Genomic DNA, 19,766 nt, shown 5'->3' on the forward strand with positions numbered 1-19,766 from the left:
GAGTGAGTTGTTTGTGGTGCATCCGGGAGATCAAGAAGAGGGGATTGGTAGGCTCCCAGTGAAGCAGGCAGGGAAGAGCTTTAGGTACCTAGGGGTCCAGGTGGCTGGGAGTTGGGGGGCCCTGCACAAGCTCAACCTCACAAGGTTGGTGGAGCAGATGGAGGAGGAGTTTAAGAGGTGGGATATGTTACCGCTGTCACTGGCGGGGAGGGTGCAGTCCGTTAAGATGACGGTGCTCCCGAGGTTTTTGTTCCTTTTCCAGTGCCTCCCCATCCTTATCCCGAAGGCCTTTTTTAGGAAGGTCAACAGGAGTATCACGGGATTTGTGTGGGCGCATGGGACTCAGAGGGTGAGAAGAGTGTTCCTGGAACGGGGCAGGGATAGGCGTTGCCCAACCTCTGTGGGTACTATTGGGCTGCCAACGCAGCAATGGTGCGTAAGTGGGTAATGGACGAGGAAGGGGCAGCATGGAAGAGGATGGAGGCGGCATTATGTGTGGGCACGAGCCTGGAAGCGCTGGTAACGGCGCCGTTGCCGCTCCCTCCAATGAGGTATACCTCGAGCCCGGTGGTGGCGGCTACCCTCAAATTCTGGGGGCAATGGAGACGGCATAGGGGAGAAGTGGGGGGCTCAATGGAGGCCCCGATACGGGGGAACCATCGGTTTGTCCCAGGGAGCATTGATGGCGGATTTCTGGGCTGGCACAGGGCAGGGGTTAGGAGGTTGAGGGACCTGTTTGTGGAGGGGAGGTTTGCGAGATTGGGGGAGTTAGTGGGGAAGTTTGGGCTCCCCCGGGGAACTGGGCAGCAGGGTAGCATGGTGGTTAGCATAAATGCTTCACAGCTCCAGGGTCCCAGGTTCGATTCTCGGCTGGGTCACTGTCTGTGTGGAGTCTGCACGTCCTCCCCCTGTGTGCGTGGGTTTCCTCCGGGTGCTCCGGTTTCCTCCCACAGTCCAAAGATGTGCGGGTTAGGTGGATTGGCCATGCTAAATTGCCCGTAGTGTCCTAATAAAAGTAAGGTTAGGGGGGGGGTTGTTGGGTTACGGGTATAGGGTGGATACGTGGGTTTGAGTAGGGTGATCATGGCTCGGCACAACATTGAGGGCCGAAGGGCCTGTTCTGTGCTGTACTGTTCTATGTTCTATGTTTAGGTACATGCAGGTGAGGGCCTTTGCCAGGCAGCAGGTGGAGGGGTTCCCCTTGCTGCCCCCACGGGGGGTGCGGGATAGGGTGCTCTCGGGGGTGTGGGTTGGAGGAGGGAGGATTTTGGACATTTACCGGGTGATGCAGGAGGTGGACGAGGCTTCGGTGGAGGAACTGAAAGGTAAATGGGAAGAGGAACTGGGTGAGGAGATTGAGGAGGGGACGTGGGCGGATGCCCTGGAGAGAGTGAATTCCTCCTCTTTCTGTGCGAGGCTTAGCCTCATACAGTTCAAGGTGCTGCATAGGGCCCACATGACTGGGACGAGGATGAGTAGGTTTTTCGCGGGCGAAGACAGGTGTGCTAGGTGCTCGGGGAGCCCAGCGAACCACTCCCATATGTTTTGGGCGTGCCCAGCGCTGGGGGAGTTTTGGAAGGGGGTAGCAAGGACGGTGTCGAGGGTGGTGGGATCCAGGGTCAAGCCAGGCTGGGGACTTGCAATTTTTGGGGTTGCAGTGGAGCCGGGAGTGCAGGAGGCGAAAGAGGCCGGAGTTCTGGCCTTTGCGTCCCTAGTAGCCCGGCGGAGGATCTTGCTCCAGTGGAAGGATGCGAGGCCCCCAAGTGTGGAGGCCTGGATCAATGATATGGCGGGGTTCATTAAATTGGAGAATGTGAAATTTGCCCTGAGGGGATCAGTACAAGGGTTCTTTAGGCGGTGGCAGCCTTTCCTGGACTTCCTGGCGGAACGGTAGGGAAATAGGCTGGCAGCAGCAGCAAACCCGGGGGGGGGGGGAGGTTTGGATCAGTGGGAGGGAGAACTGTGTACATGGGTTTGTGGGATGTGGCGGGTGTTATCTCTTTCCCTTTTGGTGTTTGAGTGTTCTTTTGTTTTTTTCTTTTGTTTGTAGTTGCTTTTGAAGTTGGGTGGTTATTGTTCTTGGGGTGTTACCGCGGTTGTTTTGTTAATAGAGTTGAGATGTTTATATTTTGTAAAAATTTCAATAAAAATTATTTTAAAAAAAAACTATTGCAATGGAGAGGGATAGGGCCATCCGGCAGGGAAAGGTTTATAATTGGGGGAGGGGTAATTCTGATGCGATTAGGCAAAAATTAGGGAGCATAAGATGGGAACAGAAACTGTCAGGGAAAGGCACAAGTTAACAGTGGAGCTTGTTCAAGGAACAAATACTGCGTGTCCTTGATAGGTATGTCCCTGTCAGGCAGGGAGGAAATGGCCGTGTGAGGGAACCATGGTTCACAAAAGACGTTGAACGTCTTGTCAAGAGGAAAAAGGAAGCGTATGTAAGGATGAGAAAACAAGGTTCAGTTGGGTCGCTTGAGGGTTACAAGGTAGCAAGGAATGAGCTAAAAAAAAAGGCTTAGGAGAGCTAGGAGGGGGCATGTGAAGTCCTTGGCGGGTTGGATCAAGGAAAACCCCAAGGCTTTTCACTCTTATGTGAGAAATAAAAGAATGACCAGGGTGAGGGTAGGGCCGGTCAAGGACAGTAGTGGGAACTTGTGCATGGAGTCAGAAGAAATAGGAGAGGCGTTGAATGAATACTTTTCTTCAGTGTTCACCAAGGAGAGGGACCATGTTTTTGAGGATGAGAGTGTGATACAGGCAGGTAGGCTGGAGGAGGTAGATGTTCTCAGGAAAGATGTATTTGCAATTTTGAAAAACCTTAGGGTCGACAAGTCCCCTGGGACAGATGGGATATATCCAAGGATTCTTTGGGAGGCAAGGGATGAGATTGCAGAGCCTTTGGCTTTGATCTTTGGGTCCTCACTGTCCACGGGGATAGTGCCAGAGAACTGGAGAACGTTGTTCCTCTGTTCCAGAAAGGGAATAGGAATGACATTAGGGGCAGCAGGGTAGCATGGTGGTTAGCATCAATGCTTCACAGCTCCAGGGTCCCAGGTTCGATTCCCGGCTGGGTCACTGTCTGTGTGGAGTCTGCACGTCCTCCCCCTGTGTGCGTGGGTTTCCTCCGGGTGCTCCGGTTTCCTCCCACAGTCCAAAGATGTGCGGGTTAGGTGGATTGGCCATGCTAAATTGCCCGTAGTGTCCTAATAAAAGTAAGGTTAAGGGGGGGGGTTGTTGGGTTACGGGTATAGGGTGAATTTGAGTAGGGTGATCATGGCTCGGCACAGCATTGAGGGCCGAAGGGCCTGTTCTGTGCTGTACTGTTCTATGTTCTATGTTCTATTAGTAATTATAGGCCAGTTAGTCTTACTTCAGTGGTTGGTACTTTAATGGAAAAGGTCCTGAAGGATAGGATTTATGACCATTTGGAAAGATGCAGCTTAATCCGGGATAGTCAACATGGATTTGTGAAGGATAAGACTTGCCTCAAAAATTTGATTGAATTCTTTGAGGAGGTAACTAAGTGTGTAGATGAAGGTAGAGCAGTTGATGTTGTATACATGGATTTTAGTAAGGCTAGATAAGGTTCCCCATGGTCGGCTTATGAAGAAAGTAAGGAGGTGGGGGATAGAGGGAAATTTGGCCAATTAGATAAGTAACTGGCTATCACATGGGTGGTGGTGGATGGAAAATTTTCAGACTGGAGACCAGTTACCAGCGGTCTACCACAGGGATCAATGCTGGGTCCTCTGCTATTTGTGATTTTTATCAATGACTTGGTGGAGGGGGCTGAAGGGTGGGTCAGTAATTTTGCTGATGACACCAAGATTGGTGGAGTAGTGGATGAGGTGGAGGGCTGTTGTAGGCTGCAAAGAGACATTGATAAGATGCAGAGCTAAGCCGAAAATGGCAGATGGAGTTTAACCCTGATAAGTGCGAGATGATTAATTTTGGTAGAAACAATTTGAATGCGGATTACAGGGTTAACGGCAGGGTTCTGAGGAATGTGGAGGAACAGAGAGATCTTGGAGTTCGTGTCCACAGATCTCTGAAGGTGGCCACTCAAGTGGATAGAGCCGTGAAGAAGGCCTATCGTGTGTTAGCGTTTATTAACAGGGGGCTTAAGTTTAAGAGCTGCGGAATTATGCTGCAACTGTACATGACCATGGTGAGACCAGATTTGGAATATTGTGTGCAGTTCTGGTCACCTCACTATAGGAAGGATGTGGAAGCATTGGAAAGGGTGCAAAGGAGATTTACCAGGATGCTGCCTGGTTTGCAGGATAAGTCTTATGAGGAAAGGTTGAGGGAGCTCGGGCTTTTCTCTTTGGAGCGGAGGAGGATGAGAGGCGACTTAATAGAGGTTTATAAGATGATGAGGGGGATAGATAGAGTGGACATTCAGAGACTATTTCCTCGGGTGGATGTAGCTGTTACAGGGGGCAAAACTATAAGGTTCAGTGTGGGAGATATAGGAGGGATGTCTGAGGTAGGTTCTTTACTCAGAGAGTGGTTAGGGTTTGGAATGGACTGCCTGCTGTGATAGTGGAGTCAGACACTTTAGGAACTTTCAAGTGGTTATTGGATAGGCACATGGAGCACACCAGAATGACAGGGAGTGGGATAGCTTGATCTTGGTTTTGGATAATGCTCAGCACAACATCGAGGGCCGAAGGGCTTGTTCTGTGCTGTACCGTTCTATGTTCTAACCTTTGTGTCCGCAAACTTATTAATCAGACCAGTTACATTTTCCTCCAAATAATTTATCTATACTACGAACAGCAAAGGTCCCAGCACTGATCCCTGCGGAACACCACTAGTTACAGCCCTCCAATCAGAAAAGCACCCTTCCATTGCTACTCTCTGCCTTCAGTGACCTAGCCAGTTCTGTATCCACCTTGCCAGCTCACCTCTGATCCTGTGTGACTTCACCTTTTGTACTAGTCTGCCATGAGGGACCTTGTCCCTCGCTAATACGACCACTTGCTTCCAAATGGGAGTGGGTCCTGTCTCGAATAATTCTCTCCAGAATTCTCTCCCTACCACTGACGTAAGGCTCAACAGCCTGTAGTTCCCTGGATTATCCTTGCTACCCTTCTTAAACAAAGGAGCACTCGGGGAATGTAACAACTTTAGAGGGGCACTGTGGCGAGGTGTCAGCTTCACGGGGGCACTATGGGAACGTGGCACCTTCACAGAGGCACTGCGGACATGTCAGCTTCACAGGGGCCCTGCGGGAACATGGTCGCTTCACAGGGGTACTGCAGCTACGTGGCAGATTCACAGGAGCATTCGGGGAATGTGACAGCTTTAGGGGGGCACTGCGGGAAGGTGTTGGATTTGAAAATGAGGGTGAGAATTTTAAAACCAAGACTTTGCTTGGTCTTGGAGTCAATGCAGGTCAGAGTGATAGAGGAACTTGCTATGAGCTGCATAGCAAATTATTCATTCTGGCAGGAAGAATGTGGAGAGGCAGTATAAAATAATGGGAGAAACTTTAAAGGACAACAGAGGGGCCTGGCAATGTATATGTACATAAGTCACTGAAGGTTACAGGGCATGTTGGGAGAGCAATTAATAAAGCAATAGTATCCTAAATTTTATTGACAGGGCCATGGCGTAAAAGTGTAAGGAGGTCATGTTGAACTTGAAGAAGACATTAGTTCGGCCTCATCTAGAGTACTGCATCCAGCTCTTTGCACCGTACTTGAGGACGGATGTGATGACATTGGAGAGAGTACAAAGGAGGTCCACAAGAATGATTCCAGGGATAAAAAAAAACTGTAGCTATGAGGTAGATTGGAGACACTGGGACTGTTTCCTTTGATGAAAAGAAGGCTGAGATGAGACTTGATTGAGGTATTCAAGATTCTAAGAGGTATGGTCAAGGTAGGTAGTGAGAAATTGTTCCCTCTCAAGAGTCCATCAAAAAGTAAGGGCACAGACTCAAATAATGGGAAAAAGGAGTAGAAGTGATGTAAGCAAAAAGTATTTCACCCAGTGGCCGACTGGAGTCTGGAATGAATCCCCTGAGAGGGTGATGGGGGAAGGTTTGATCGAGGTATTCAAAAGGGGATTGGCTTGCTATCCAAAAAGAAATAAAGTACGAGGTTACGGGGATAAAGCAGGGGAGTGGAATTCGGCAGAGAGCCAGTGCAGATTCATTGGGCCTACTGGGCTCCTTCTGCACTGTAACGATTCTGTGATTCAGCGATTCTGAGTTAAGGCACAGGCAGCAGAGTTTTGGATGACTTCAGATTTCTCTCAAGACTCAAATTGCACATTTCAAAAGAGCATTAAAATTCTTGCTGGTTCATGCAGTTCCCCACATTTAGAGATTGAGTGTTTCCAGCTGTTGTCATGGAGATATTTGAAGGCTGGTTGGACAGCATTACAAGCAGAGTCTGGAGAGTAAATTGTCCGGTCTACTGATAGTTTAACCCAAAAAAGAGATTATTAACAGCGCAAGTTTGTGCTGCGTTACCTGTGCTGGTTTCAGTACTAACGTGTTGCCTGCAGCCAGACACGCTGCACTCTTCCATGCCAACATCATCAGTGGATAATTCCAGGGAATAATAATCGCACATACACTGGAAAATACGAACAAGTCAGTCGTCAAATCCAACCTAATCACTGCTCAGTCAATCATTTATCCATAAAAGCATTTTACACTTCCAGGCTATTTACGAAAGCGACTGACGAATGAATTCTCCATCTTACCCGAGTGGTTCCTTCTTTGTAAATGTTAAATTACGATTGGGACGTGCTTGATTAATTGGAATTGTAGAACCCTAAAGGACATCAAAAATTATTCAGATTAGATTTTAGTCAGGAAACTATTTTTTATCAAAATGAAGTCAGATGTTAAGTTCCTTAACTGAACCACTAATGAATGAGGACACATGTTTAATCAGGAGAGTCAAACTCGTTGGAACAATGGCCTATCTGAAAAAAAATGGAACATAAACATACTCATCCTCTGATCTGGAATGACTCCTTGCTTGTCAACTTCACCACCAATACATATTTGCGGAAACAAACCTTTAGTTTTTCCATGAGCCAATGGATCCAATTTAGAACACATTCAATTTGTTTCAGACAAGAAACATGCTCAAAAACCAATTTTTAAAATAAAATGTAATGATTTAGTATCAAGTTGTAGAACCACTACAGTTAGCACTCACTGTTTCCATTCTTTATAATAAGCGAATGGAAGATCCATGGTGTATGTTAGTTCTGTACCTGGATCTTGTCACACCATCCTGCAAAGTATCTGAATGTCTGAATGGACATTCCAACATGCGTCTTCAGAGCAAGTGTGTACACAGCCCCCGAATCAATGGCCTCAATGGTAGCAAGTTCTTCCTGGTGCTCCTCCATCAGATCTGCAAGTCTATGGTTAAACAAAGTAAGTACAGCAACACAGAAACTTAAAAACAGGAAGAAACTACATATCACCAAAGGTTGCAGGTCTGTAGATTGTGATTACTCACAGGGTTAAAGGAACAGGGGTTCACTTTACCTTTTCTAGTATATGTGGAGGATCAGGGGTCGGAGCGCAACCCGCTCTGTTCCCGGGGACGTCATGATGTTTTCCTCCCCCCCCCCCCCCCCCCCTCCAAGCAGTGGCGCCGCTTGCGGGGGGTGCCCTGCGCCGAAGAAGTCTCCATTCTCGCAACGCCCCCCATTTCCCCCAACACTTTGCCCCCGGGGTTCGAGATGTTGCCGTCTTCTGCGCCGGCCTGGGAGCACGTGCCCGCCCCCCCCCCCCCCCCCCCCCTTGCTGACCCACGCCAAAACGACGCTGAGGCGTCAATGGCCCAGGCTGAGCTTGAGTGTCCGCGGTGGACCCCAGGCCGGAGTTCTGGTGCGCAGGGGTCTCTTGGCTGACGGGGTTGGGGGTATTTGCAGCCAATCCCCGCCTTGCCTTCTTTCAGGCCTTGCGGCCTGGTGGATGCCCTCCGTCCTCCACTCCGGCAGCTGACCAGCCAGTCTGCGCCAGCACGGTGTCCCGTGTAGGGTCGTGGTGGAAATACCAATGGAGGGGGAGGGGCCAGCGGTGTCACTCGCAGCCACCTTGGTGTCAGTGGTGCTTTGGAAGCGGGGCAGTTCTTCCGCACGTGCCCCACCTTCTTGCAGACGTGGCACCGCTAGCCATCTTTAGACCAGAAGATGCGGAAGGTCTCCCCAGATGGGAGACCTTGAATCCCCCCTCTAATACATCCTCCTGGGACAGGCGGATGAAAGCCTGGCGCCAGAAGAAGTAGATGTGCCTGACGGGGGTGTCCTTCCGTAGATCGTGCGAATGCACGGCTCTATGGTGACGGTGGGGTGAGCGTAGCACTTTACGCCCAGCTTTCGGGTCAGCAACCGGAAAGGTGGCGGGGCTGCGGGAGCAGTGGAGGCCGAGGAGGCGACCACCCCCTCATAGGTGCCTCTGGTCAGCCCCGCCACCGGCGTAGGTGGATTGGCCATCAGGGCAAGTGCCACGCCCACCCCAATGAGGGCTTTGTCGCGTTGGAATTTAATTGACAAAATAGATAGTGGAGAGAGGGTTGTCAGGGGAAGAGCGAGGTGGAATGATGTACTCTCCCCCTTGGAAGGTATTCAGGGGAGCAAAGCAGGGAAGGGAAAAGAGAGAACAAGGAGCACTGTTGGAGGAGGTCAGCAACACAGGAGAGTGGGGCACCGTAGATGGAATGGTGCCTGGCATGAGACTCCCGAGACTCCAGGTGAAGCTGGAGGGTGAGAGGATTGGGGGTCTTCAGCCTATGAGGGGTCCCAGCAAAAAAAAAAAACACAGTCCGTGCTCCCACCCTAGGTCACCACACTGAGATAAGTGACGCTGGTTTAAAGAAGTCTTCGGCCCAAGTAGGGCTCAGAAAAATACAGTCTGTGCTCCACCCTAGAACGACCGCTCAATGGAACCAATCTCCTCTCTGGTCTGCAGATGGCTTGCGGTGCCAAGAGTGGGGGTGTCTGTTACAAGGGGTCACAATTTCAAGGTGAGAGGGGGAAAGTTTAAGGGAGATGTGCGTGGAAAGTTTTTTACACAGAGGGTGGTGGGTGCCTGGAACGCTTTACCAGCAGAGGTGGTAGAGGCGGGCACGATAGCACCATTTAAAAGGCATGACAGGTATATGAACGGGCGGGAACAGAGGGAAGTAGACCTTAGAAAATAGGAGACAGGTTTTGATAAAGGATCTGGATCGGCGCAGGCTGGAAAGGCCGAAGGGCCTGTTCCTGTGCTGTAATTTTCTTTGTTCTTTGCTGGTGTAAGGGATCTTCAGCCTGGGAGGGGCCCAGCAACCACTGAATGTCCCCGTCCTGGAACAAGCTCACCAGGTGGAATGAGGAAGGCCTGACAGTTGGGAGAACTGGGCAGGGCAAGGCCGGGCCCTCAGCTCGGGAGGGGCCAAGCAAACAAACATTACAAAGGGGCTTTACTCCCACCTTGTTTTGCAGCCACCTTCCTGTTGTTGTTGTTATTGTTGTTGTTGTTCTTCCCTCCCTTCCTTCCTTCTCTCATTCCTCTCTCATTCCTCTCTCCTCTCTCTCTCTCTCTTTCTCTCTCTCTCTTTCTCTCCTTCCGCTCTCTCTCCCTCCTTCCTGCAGGCAAGTCAGCAACAGCCAGCACTCAGCATCAGAGACAGAGAGCAGCTGCAGCCACTTAAGGTGGATTGGCCATGCTAAATTGCCCCTTAATTGGAAAAATAATAATTGGGTATTCTAAATTTAAAATAAAAAGAGTGAAAACGCCTGTTCTCAAACATTGTGCAAGTCTCAATGAGAAATAAAATGCAATTTCTCAAAATTGGGCAGCACAGTGATTGGCACTTCTGCTGCACAGCTCCAGGGACCCAGGTTCAATTCCAGCCTCGGGTTACTGTCTGTGTGGAGTTTGCACTTTCTCCCCGCGTTTGCGTGGGTTTCCTCCACATGCAGCTCTTTAGCTTGGAGAAGGGACCATCAGAATGAGCTGTGAAAAGTTTGTGACAGAGATTGATAAACAGATGTAAAGGAGGAAGGAAAATGATGTGTCGCATAATTATGTGCGTAACATTAATGCCCAAGTTTTCTTGATTTGGGTATTTGTTGTACACCCTAGTTGTGGGTGTCTATGGGTGAAAATAGACAGCAAATTCCACTTGTTCTTAGAACAAACATTTCTTGTGGAGCTAAACACAAAACAAATAGCATGTTTCGAACACCATGCATAGAACCATATACTCTCCTGCAGCTCAATCCTGTTTTGCACAACATTCAGCTGTACTGAAATGAGGAGTAACAACCAGTCAGAAAATCAAATAACTTAGATGATTACTTACAATATATGAGAATATGCACTGTAATGGGAATATCAGAAAGCCCTTACTGGTACAATAATCTCCCTCTGTCTCTTGCATTCATCTTTCCCCACTGTCCATTTTCAAATGCATCTTTTGCTGCTGCCACAGCTCTATCAACATCAGCAACCGATGGATACGACACCTCACAGATTACCTGCCAAACAGACCAATAAATTTACTAATTCACTAGACTGGTATTAGTGTACAAATAACAAGGATCCCCAATTATCTTGCTTATATTGTTGTCACTAATAGTTAGTTACAGGGAAAGGAATGCCAGAACACACTCCTTAATAGTCACATCTCTCGTCGGGACACCTCTCGACAGCTCTCGTCGGGACACCTTCGACAGCTCTCGTCGGGACACCTCTCGTCGGGACACCTTCGACAGCTCTCGTCGGGACACCTTCGACAGCTCTCGTCGGGACACCTCTCGTCGGGACACCTCTCGTCGGGACACCTCTCGTCGGGACACCTCTCGTCGGGACACCACTCAGGACACTGCTCGGGACACCAAGAAGAACAAAGAACAAAGAAAATTACAGCCCTCCCAGCCTGCGCCGATCCAGATCCTTTATCTAAACCTGTCTCTTATTTTCCAAGGTCTACTTCCCTCTGTTCCCGCCCATTCATAAACCTGTCTAGATGCTTCTTAAATGATGCTATCATGCCCGCCTCTACCACCTCCGCTGGTAAAGCGTTCCAGGCACCCACCACCCTCTGCGTAAAAAACTTCCCCCTCTCACTTTAAAATCGTGACCCCTTGTAACTGACACCCCCACTCTTGGGAAAAGCTTGTTGCTATCCACCCTGTCCGTACCTCTCATAATTTTGTAGACCTCAATCAGGTCCCCCCTCAACCTCCGTCTTTCCAACAAAAACAATCCTAATCTACTCAACCTTTCTTCATAGCTAGCACCCTCCATACCAGGCAACATCCTGGTGAACCTCCTCTGCACCCTCTCCAAAGCATCCACATCCTTCTGGTAATGTGGCGACCAGAACTGCACGCAGTATTCCAAATGTGGCCGAACCAAAGTCCTATACAATTGTAATCATGACCTGCCAACTCTTGTACTCAATACCCCGTCCGATGAAGGCAAGCATGCTGTATGCCTTCTTGACCACTCTATCCACCTGCGTTGCCACCTTCAGGGTACAATGGACCTGAACTCCCAGATCTCTCTGCACATCAATTTTCCCCAAGCCCCCTCCATTGATCAGATAGTCCGCTCTTGAATTTGATCTTCCAAAAAGCATCACCTCGCATTTGCCTGGATTGAACTCCATCTGCCATTTCTCTGCCCAACTCTCCAATCTATCTATATTTTGTTGTATTCTCTGACAGTCCTCCTCGCTATCTGCAACTCCACCAATCTTAGTATCATCTGCAAACTTGCTAATCAGACCACCTATACCTTCCTCCAGGTCATTTATGTAGATGACAAACAACAGTGGTCCGAGCACGGATCCCTGTGGAACACCACTAGTCACCCTTCTCCATTTTGAGACACTCCCTTCCACCACTACTCTCTGTCTCCTGTTGCCCAGTGTCTCGTCAGGACACTGCTCGGGACTCCTCTCATCGGGACACCTCTCGTCGGGACAACTCTCGTCGGGACAACTCTCGTCGGGACAACTCTCGTCGGGACAACTCTCATAGAACAGTACAGCACAGAACAGGCCCTTCGGCCCTCAATGTTGTGCCGAGCCATGATCACCCTACTCAAATCCACCCTATACCCGTAACCCAACAACCCCCCCCTTAACCTTACTTTTTTATTAGGACACTACGGGCAATTTAGCATGGCCAATCCACCTAACCCGCACATCTTTGGACTGTGGGAGGAAACCGGAGCACCCGGAGGAAACCCACGCACACAGGGGGAGGACGTGCAGACTCCACACAGACAGTGACCCAGCCGGGAATCGAACCTGGGACCCTGGAGCTGTGAAGCATTTATGCTAACCACCATGCTACCCTGCTGCATGCTCGTCAGGACAACTCTTGTCGGGACAACTCTCGTCGGGAAAACTCTCGTCAGGACACTGCTCGGGACACCTCTCATCGGGACACCTCGCGTCGGGACACCTCTCGTGGGGACACTTTGCAAGAATATCGATAGAAGGGGAAAACACAATTTATGCTGCATGAGAAGAAGAACATGCTGATTGGTTGGTAAATGGGCTGACTGACAGATAATAATAATCTTTTGTCATAAGTATGAAGTTACTGTGAAAAGAGAAAAGAGCTCATGTTGCGAGTCCAGATGACCCTTTGTGAAAGCTATCTTACAGAGAAAGTGGGTAATATTTATACTGTGGAGTGAGAATGATAGATAAGTCATAGCCACAGAAACCCAGGGAAACGGGGTGCTAATGGCCACAGAAGCCACGGGGAGAAGAGTTCTAATGGCAGTCGCCAGAGAGAACAAAATCTGTGAGAGGCCGAACAGCAGAGAAACGAACATCAAAGGGTAAATGGTGACAGATGTAGATGTGGGGGAAGGGGAAGGGGGAAGTAAAGGGGAGAAAGGGTAACAGAAGGTGGATAAGATGGTGAAGGTGAGTATATATAAAGAAAGACAAGCGAGAAAGACATGGTAAAAGACAGTTAAAATGAAATGGGATGAAAACAAATAGGTCGAGGTGGGGTCGAGCTAATCATCTGAAGTTGTTGAATTCGATGTTGAGACCGGAAGGCTGTAGCGTGCCTAACCGGAAGATGAGATGTTGCTCCTCCAGTTTGCGTTGAGCTTCACTGGACCATTGCAGCAGGCCAAGGACAGACATGTGGGCATGGGAGCACTTTTGTTAATTACATAGAATTTACAGTGCAGAAGGAGGCCATTCGGCCCATCGAGTCTGCACCGGCTCTTGGAAAGAGCACCCTACCCAAGGTTAACACCTCCACCCTGTCCCCACAACCCAGTACCGCACCCAACACTAAGGGCAATTTTGGACACTAAGGGCAAATTATCATGGCCAATCCACCTAACCTGCACATCTTTGGACTGTGGGAGGAAACCGGAGCACCCGGAGGAAACCCACGCACACACGGGGAGGATGTGCAGACTCCACACAGACAGCGACCCAAGCCGGAATTGAACCTGGGACCCTGGAGCTGTGAAGCGATTGTGCTATCCACAATGCTACCGTGCTGCCACTTTTTTAACGTGACCCACATATAAAGGGCCTCAGCGAGGAACGCACCTTTTATACACTGGGGAGCTCTGCTCATCGTAACTTCCCAGTGTACTGAGAAAATGGCATCCCGATCTCCAAGGCCCCAAAAGCAACTATCCGACCCCCACCCCCAGCCAGTTAAAGCGGCAAGGGGAGGTAAAGGTCCTGAATGCGCACAGACCGAAGGTGCTCAGCAAAGCGATCACCCAGTCTGCATTTGGTCTCTCCGATATAGAGGAGACCACATTGGGAGTAGCGAATGCAATAGACCAGATTGAAAGAGGTGCAAGTGAAACGCTGTTTAACCTGGAATGAGTGTTTTGGGCCTGGGATGTTCAGCATGGAAGAGGTAAAGGGGCAGATGTTACACCTTCTGCGATTGCATGGGAAGGAGCCATGGGTGTTGGGAGAGGTACTGGGTATGGTGCAGGAGTGGACTAATTATCTCGGAGGGAGCGGTCTCTGCGGAATGCTGACAGAGGGAGTGAAGGGAAGATGTGTTGGTGGTGGCGAAAATGGCGGAGGATTAGGAGGCTGGTGGGGTGAAATGTGAGAACGAGGGGGACTCTATCCTTGTTCTGGGAGGGAGGGGAGGGGGCGAAGGTAGTGGCGCGGGAGATGGACTGCACACTGTTGAGGGCCCTGTCAACAACTGTAGGTGGAAATCACGGTTGAGGAAGAAGGAATACATTTTCGAAGCACCATTTTGGAAAGTAGCATCGTCGGAACAAATGCGACGGAGGCAAAGGAGCTTAGAGAAAGGGATGGTGTCCTTACAGGGTGTAGGTTGCAAAGAGCTGTAGTCCAGATAGCTGGGGGAGTCAGTGGGCTTGTAGCGGATATGAGTAGATAGTCTATTGCCAGAAATGGAGCCAGAAAGATCAAGGAAGGGAAGGGAAGTGTCTGAGATGGACCAGGTGAAAGTGATGGAGGGTTGCAAACTGGAAGAAAAGTTGATGAATTTTTCCAGGTCCGGACGAGAGCATGAAGCGGCACCAAAATAGTCATCAATGTATTGGTAAAGGATTTGTGGCAGGGGGCCCGGATAGGCCTGGAACAAGGAATGTTACACATACCCCATAAAAAGGCAAGCCTAGCAAGGACCCATGCGGGTACCCATTGCTAGACCTTTCATTTGGAGAAAATGGAATGAGTTGAAGGAGAAGTTGTTGAGGGATAGAACAAGTTCAACCAGGCGGAGGAGTGTAGTGGTGGATGGGAATTCTCCAGGCCTTTTTTCGAGAAAGAAGCGAAGAGCTCTCAGGCCATCCTGGTGTGGGATGGAGGTGTAAAGGGATTGCACATCCATGGTGAAGACAATGCGGTTAGGGCCCGCGAACTGGAAGCTGTCAATATGACGCAGGGCATCAGAGGAATCCCAGATGTAGGTGGGGGAGAGAATCGACCAGAGAAGTGAGGATGGAGTCAAGATAAGAAGAAATAAGTTCAGTGGGGCAGGAGCATGCTGACACAATGGGCCTGCCGGGACAGTCCTTTTTGGGGATTTTGGGAAGTAGATAAAAGTGGGCTGTCCAGGGTTGGGAGACTATGAGATTGGAAGCCGTAGGGGGAAGGCATCCAGAAGAAATGAGGTCGCTAACGGTGTTGGAGATAATGGTTTGATGTTCAGCGGTCTGGTCATGGTCCAGGGGGATGTAAGAGGAAGTATCTGAGAGTTGACGCTCAGCACGCCAGACAACAACAGGACCCCATTTGTCGGCAGGTTTGACGACAAAGTCGGGGTTAGACCTGACAGAGTGAAGAGCAGAAAGTTCAGAAGGAGAGAGGTTGGAATGGAGGAGGGGGGCAGAATAATTAAGACAGCCAATGTCCCATCGACAGTTCTCAATGAAAAGATCGGGGGCAGGTAATTGTCCCGGCGGGGGGGAAGGTAGTGGCGGCGGGAAGGACCCCTCCCTCCATGAGCTGGATAGGGATCACTGGTTGCTCCGACCGAAGCTAAAGGTGAATGAGCCACCACGAGCAATGATAGTCGGCTTTGATAACTACCAGGTGAGGGAGAAACTGAGATGGACGATGCAGAATTGAGAGGTGAGGTGGGACGGCGTTGGTATTGATTTTAAAAAAAAATTTAGATTACCCAATTATTTTTTCCAATTAAGGGTCAATTTAGTGTGGCCAATCCACCTACTCTGCACATTTTTGGATTGTGGAGGTGAAACCCACACAGACATGGGGAGAATGTGCAAACTCCACACGGACAGTGACCCAGAGCCGGGATCGAACCTGGGACATCAGCGCCGTGAAGCAGCTGTGCTAACCACTAGGCCACCGGGCTGCCCTTGCGTTGGTATTCATATATGCCAGGATCTCACAGCAGAGCTGGCAAGACGGTGAGCAGCTTTTGGTGGGGCAAAGACAGCATTGTAGAAGAGTAACATGGGGTGGTCTACCCGGCAAAGTTAAGAGTTACACACAACTCCAGGGCAATTACTTTGAGACGGCGGAGGAGGCGGAGGCACCGTGAAGGATGAAGGACTGGGACTGAACTGAGTTTGGACTTTGTTTTTCTTCATATTGTGGTTGGGAGGGGATGGTTTTGGGGCATTGGAATAATATATTGGGATTTGTTTCCCTATGTTTAGGGGTCTGTGTTGTGGGGATGTTTGGATTGACTGGGTCTGGGGGGGGTCGTTATGTTTTTGCTTTTTGGTATTGGGCCTGTGGAAGGAAGAGAACTCTGGCAGGGGCCACCTTGCTAGCAAACGCAGGTTGGCCAATTAATGGGAGTGAGTTGGAGGGAGGGGCCGCAGTTATTGGAACCTGTGTGGACAGGTTTTGATGGGCCTGGGAGGTGTGAATGGCAGGGGGATGGGGACTATGCAGGGAAACGTGGCTTCAAGAGGAAGTGCCTGGGGGGCTTCTGGGAAGGGGGAAGGGTAATTGGCTGACAGTAATCAGGGTTAGGGTTGGGTCCCGCTCGCTGGCGGCGCCAGGAGCAGTCGTCAAAACTGACAGGAGGAGAATGGGGGAGAGAGGACCCACCCCCCCCCCCCCCCCCCCCCCTCCTCCCCACCACGTGGTCTGTATGGTACGTGCAAGGATTGGGCAGGTCGGTGAAGCAAACAACAATCTTCTTGCATTTGAACAGCTTGAGAGCTGCTGAGATTTTCCAGCGCTTTCTCTTTCGTTTCAGATTCCAGCATCCACAGTAATTTGCTTTTATTACGCAATAGATAACATTTTTGAGGGTAAAAAGCTGCAGACTACAGGAACGACGAATATCATTGAGGAAGTCAAAATGCCTGAAATTAAAGGGGCAACACCACCTGTTGAAGAAACCAAATATGAGGCAGTGGTGGAATCCAAGACAATGCTTTGAAGGGGAAGCTGGTGGTGTTGGTTAGCATGTATTCCCCGAATGGGGACGGTGTGGGGTTCATGAAGAGGATGGTGGCAGCCATACCGAATTGCAATACGCACCAGTTAATTCTGGGTTGGGGGGACTTGGATATATAGTGTTGAATCCAAAGGTGGATAGATCTAAGCACGCTTGCTGACTCCCTCGCAGGTGTTGGCTACATTTATGAAGGACATGAAGGGAGTGAATCCATGGAGGTATTTGCATTTGCATCCACGGGGTAGAGTATTCTTTATTCTCGCCAGTGATTAATGTGTATTCAAGGTCGACTACTTCATTATCGGGGAGTCATTGTTGTCGGGGGTGGGAGCGGCACTGCTACCTACAGTGCTGAGGATCCGGGTTCGAATCCTGGCCCTGGATCACTGTCCGTGTGGAGTTTACACATTCTCCCTGTATCTGCGTGGGTTTCACCCCCACACCCCAAAAATGTGCAGGTTAGATAGATTGGCCATACTAAATTGCTCCTTAATTGGAAAAAAAAAATTTGGTACTCTAAATTTATAAACAAAGAGAAAAAGAAATTGTTGTCGGGGTGAGAAAAGTGGTATACTCGGTGATTGTTATCTCAGACTATGCTCCGCATTTGGTGGTTGTGGTCCTGGAGTAGGGGCCGGCACAGAGGCCAGTCTGAAGGTTGGATGTGGGGCTGCTGGCAAATCCGAATTATTGTGTAAAGAGTGGAAACATGATTGACTATGTGGGTTTAATAGGAATGGGGATTTCTTGCCATCAGTGGTCTGGGAGATGCTGAAGGCGGTAGTGAGGGATGAGATCATCTCATTTAAGGCTCAGGTGGACAGGGCGGCAAGAGAGGAGCAGCCGTGACTGGTGGAGGAAGCTCTGGAGGTGGATGGGAAGTATGTGGAGGATCCTATTCCGGGATGCCCGGTGAGGAGGAAGGAATTTCAGACACTGTTTGACCTTCTGTCCACAGGGAATGTGGTGCGGCAGTTAGGGCGGGCGAAGGGGGTAGTGTATGAGTTTGGGGAGAAGACCAGATGTTTGCCGGTGGGCCAGCTCTGCCAGCAGGTGGCTGCACAAGAGATTGTTCAGGACTGGGATGGGGCGGGGGAGTTGATGGCAGCGCTGGAGCAAGTGAACAAGGCATTTGAGGGTTTTATAAAAAGCTGGAACGGTCGGAGCACCCAGGGACAAGTCAGATATGAGGGTTTTTCTGGGGAGTTGAAGTGTTCTAGGGCAGGAGATGAAGAGAGGGCAGGGCTGCAAGAGCCTTTGGAGATGGAGGGGGTTCGGGCGGTGATTGAGAAGATGCAAATGGGCAAGGTACCGGGGCCAGATGGGTTCCCAGTGGAGTTTTATTAAATGGTTTTGGATAGGTTGGCACCATTGTTGATGGAACTGGTCTAAGATGCTGTGATTAAGGGGGTACTCCCAGAGACGAAGGAACAGGTATCCATTCCATTGTTGTTAAAAAGGATAAGTACCTGGTAGAGTGTGGGTTATATAGTCAAATATCTCTGCTAAATGTGGATGTCAAGATCCTGGCCAAAGTGTTGCCGGTGAGGTTGGGAGAGTGCCTTCCACAGGTGATTGCGAAATATTAGACGGGGTTCGTAAAGTGTAGGCAGTTGTCATTGAATGTGCAGCAATTGTTAAACGTGGTGCTCTCCCCATCAGAGGAGAGGGAGCCGGAGGTAGTGGTGGTGCTGGACGCAGAGAAGGCATTTGTCCATGTAGAGTGGAGCTATTTGTTTGTGCTGTTGGGGAGGTTTTGGATTGGGCCCAAGTTCATGACGTGGTTCAAATTGTTATATAGGGAACCGAAGGCAACTGTGAGCACGAACGAGGTGAACTCGGGATACTTTCAGTTACCACGGCAAGGGAACCCGGCAAGGTTGCCCCATGTCCCCCTCCTGTTTGCACTAGCGGCATGATGGCACAATGGTTAGCACTGCTGCCTAACAGCCAGAGACCTGGGTTCAATTCCAGCCTCAGGTGACTGTGTGGAGTTTGCACTTTCTCCCGCGTCTGTGTGGGTTTCCTCCGGGTGCTCCGATTTCCTCCCAAAGTCCAAAGATGTGCAGGTTAGGTGGATTGACCATGCTAAATTGCCCCTTAATATCCAAAAGGATAAGTGGCATTGCTGGGTTACGGGGATAGGGTGGAGGTGTGGGCTTAAGTAGGGTGCTCTTTCCAAGGGCCAGTGCAGACTCGATGGGCCAAATGGCCTCCTTCTGTATTGTTGATTCTATGAATAGAGAGTCCTTGGCCATTATGTTGAGGTGCTCGGATAAGTGAAAGTGGGGAGGGGAATCCCGTCTTTGTATGCTGATGATTTGTTGTTGTACATCTGCAACCCGGGACCCACAGTGAAGGATATCATTGGGCTTCTCAGTAGATTCGGGGGTGTTTTCAGGTTATCAGTTGAATCTGGGAAGCAGTGAATGTTTTTTGATGTCGTCTCTGGGGGTAGGAGCCAGTCTGGAGAGGTTGCCATTTCGGGAGCGACTACCCACTTTAGCTACCTGGGAGTGCAGGCGGCTCAGGATTGGTCGACTTCGTAAATTGAATTTCACGAGCCTGAAGCAGAGGGTCACAGTGGATTTATTGAGTGGGGCAGACTTCCGTTTTCGTTGGCAGGCCAGATGCAGGCAAAAGGATGAATATTTTGCCACGGTTTTATTTTTATTTCAGTGCCAACTGGTCTTTTTGCCGAAAATGTTTGTCAAGGGGGTGGAACAGTTGATTTTGCCATTTGTTTGGGCAGGTAAAGTACAAGGATTAGGAAGATGGTGCTTCAGAGAGGACGGCAGTCAGGAGGTCTGGCCCTTCCAAATTGGTTGTATTATTATTGGGCGGCAAATGCAGAGAAGGTGCGG

The 19,766-nt window shown here is 49.9% G+C and overlaps 1 protein-coding gene across 1 annotated transcript in view; it reads right to left on the bottom strand.

Annotated features, from left to right (window-relative positions):
- LOC119973215 (mitochondrial 10-formyltetrahydrofolate dehydrogenase-like) overlaps positions 1-19,766 on the bottom strand; it is a 265,097-nt gene that overhangs the window by 76,855 nt on the left and 168,476 nt on the right. The window contains 4 exon segments of the mRNA XM_038810876.1: positions 6,491-6,596; positions 6,727-6,797; positions 7,249-7,399; positions 10,382-10,509. Of these exon segments, the coding sequence (XP_038666804.1) occupies positions 6,491-6,596; positions 6,727-6,797; positions 7,249-7,399; positions 10,382-10,509 (456 nt within the window).

This window comes from Scyliorhinus canicula, chromosome 11 (genome assembly GCF_902713615.1).
Source record: "Scyliorhinus canicula chromosome 11, sScyCan1.1, whole genome shotgun sequence".
NCBI classification, from domain to species: Eukaryota; Metazoa; Chordata; class Chondrichthyes; order Carcharhiniformes; family Scyliorhinidae; genus Scyliorhinus; species Scyliorhinus canicula.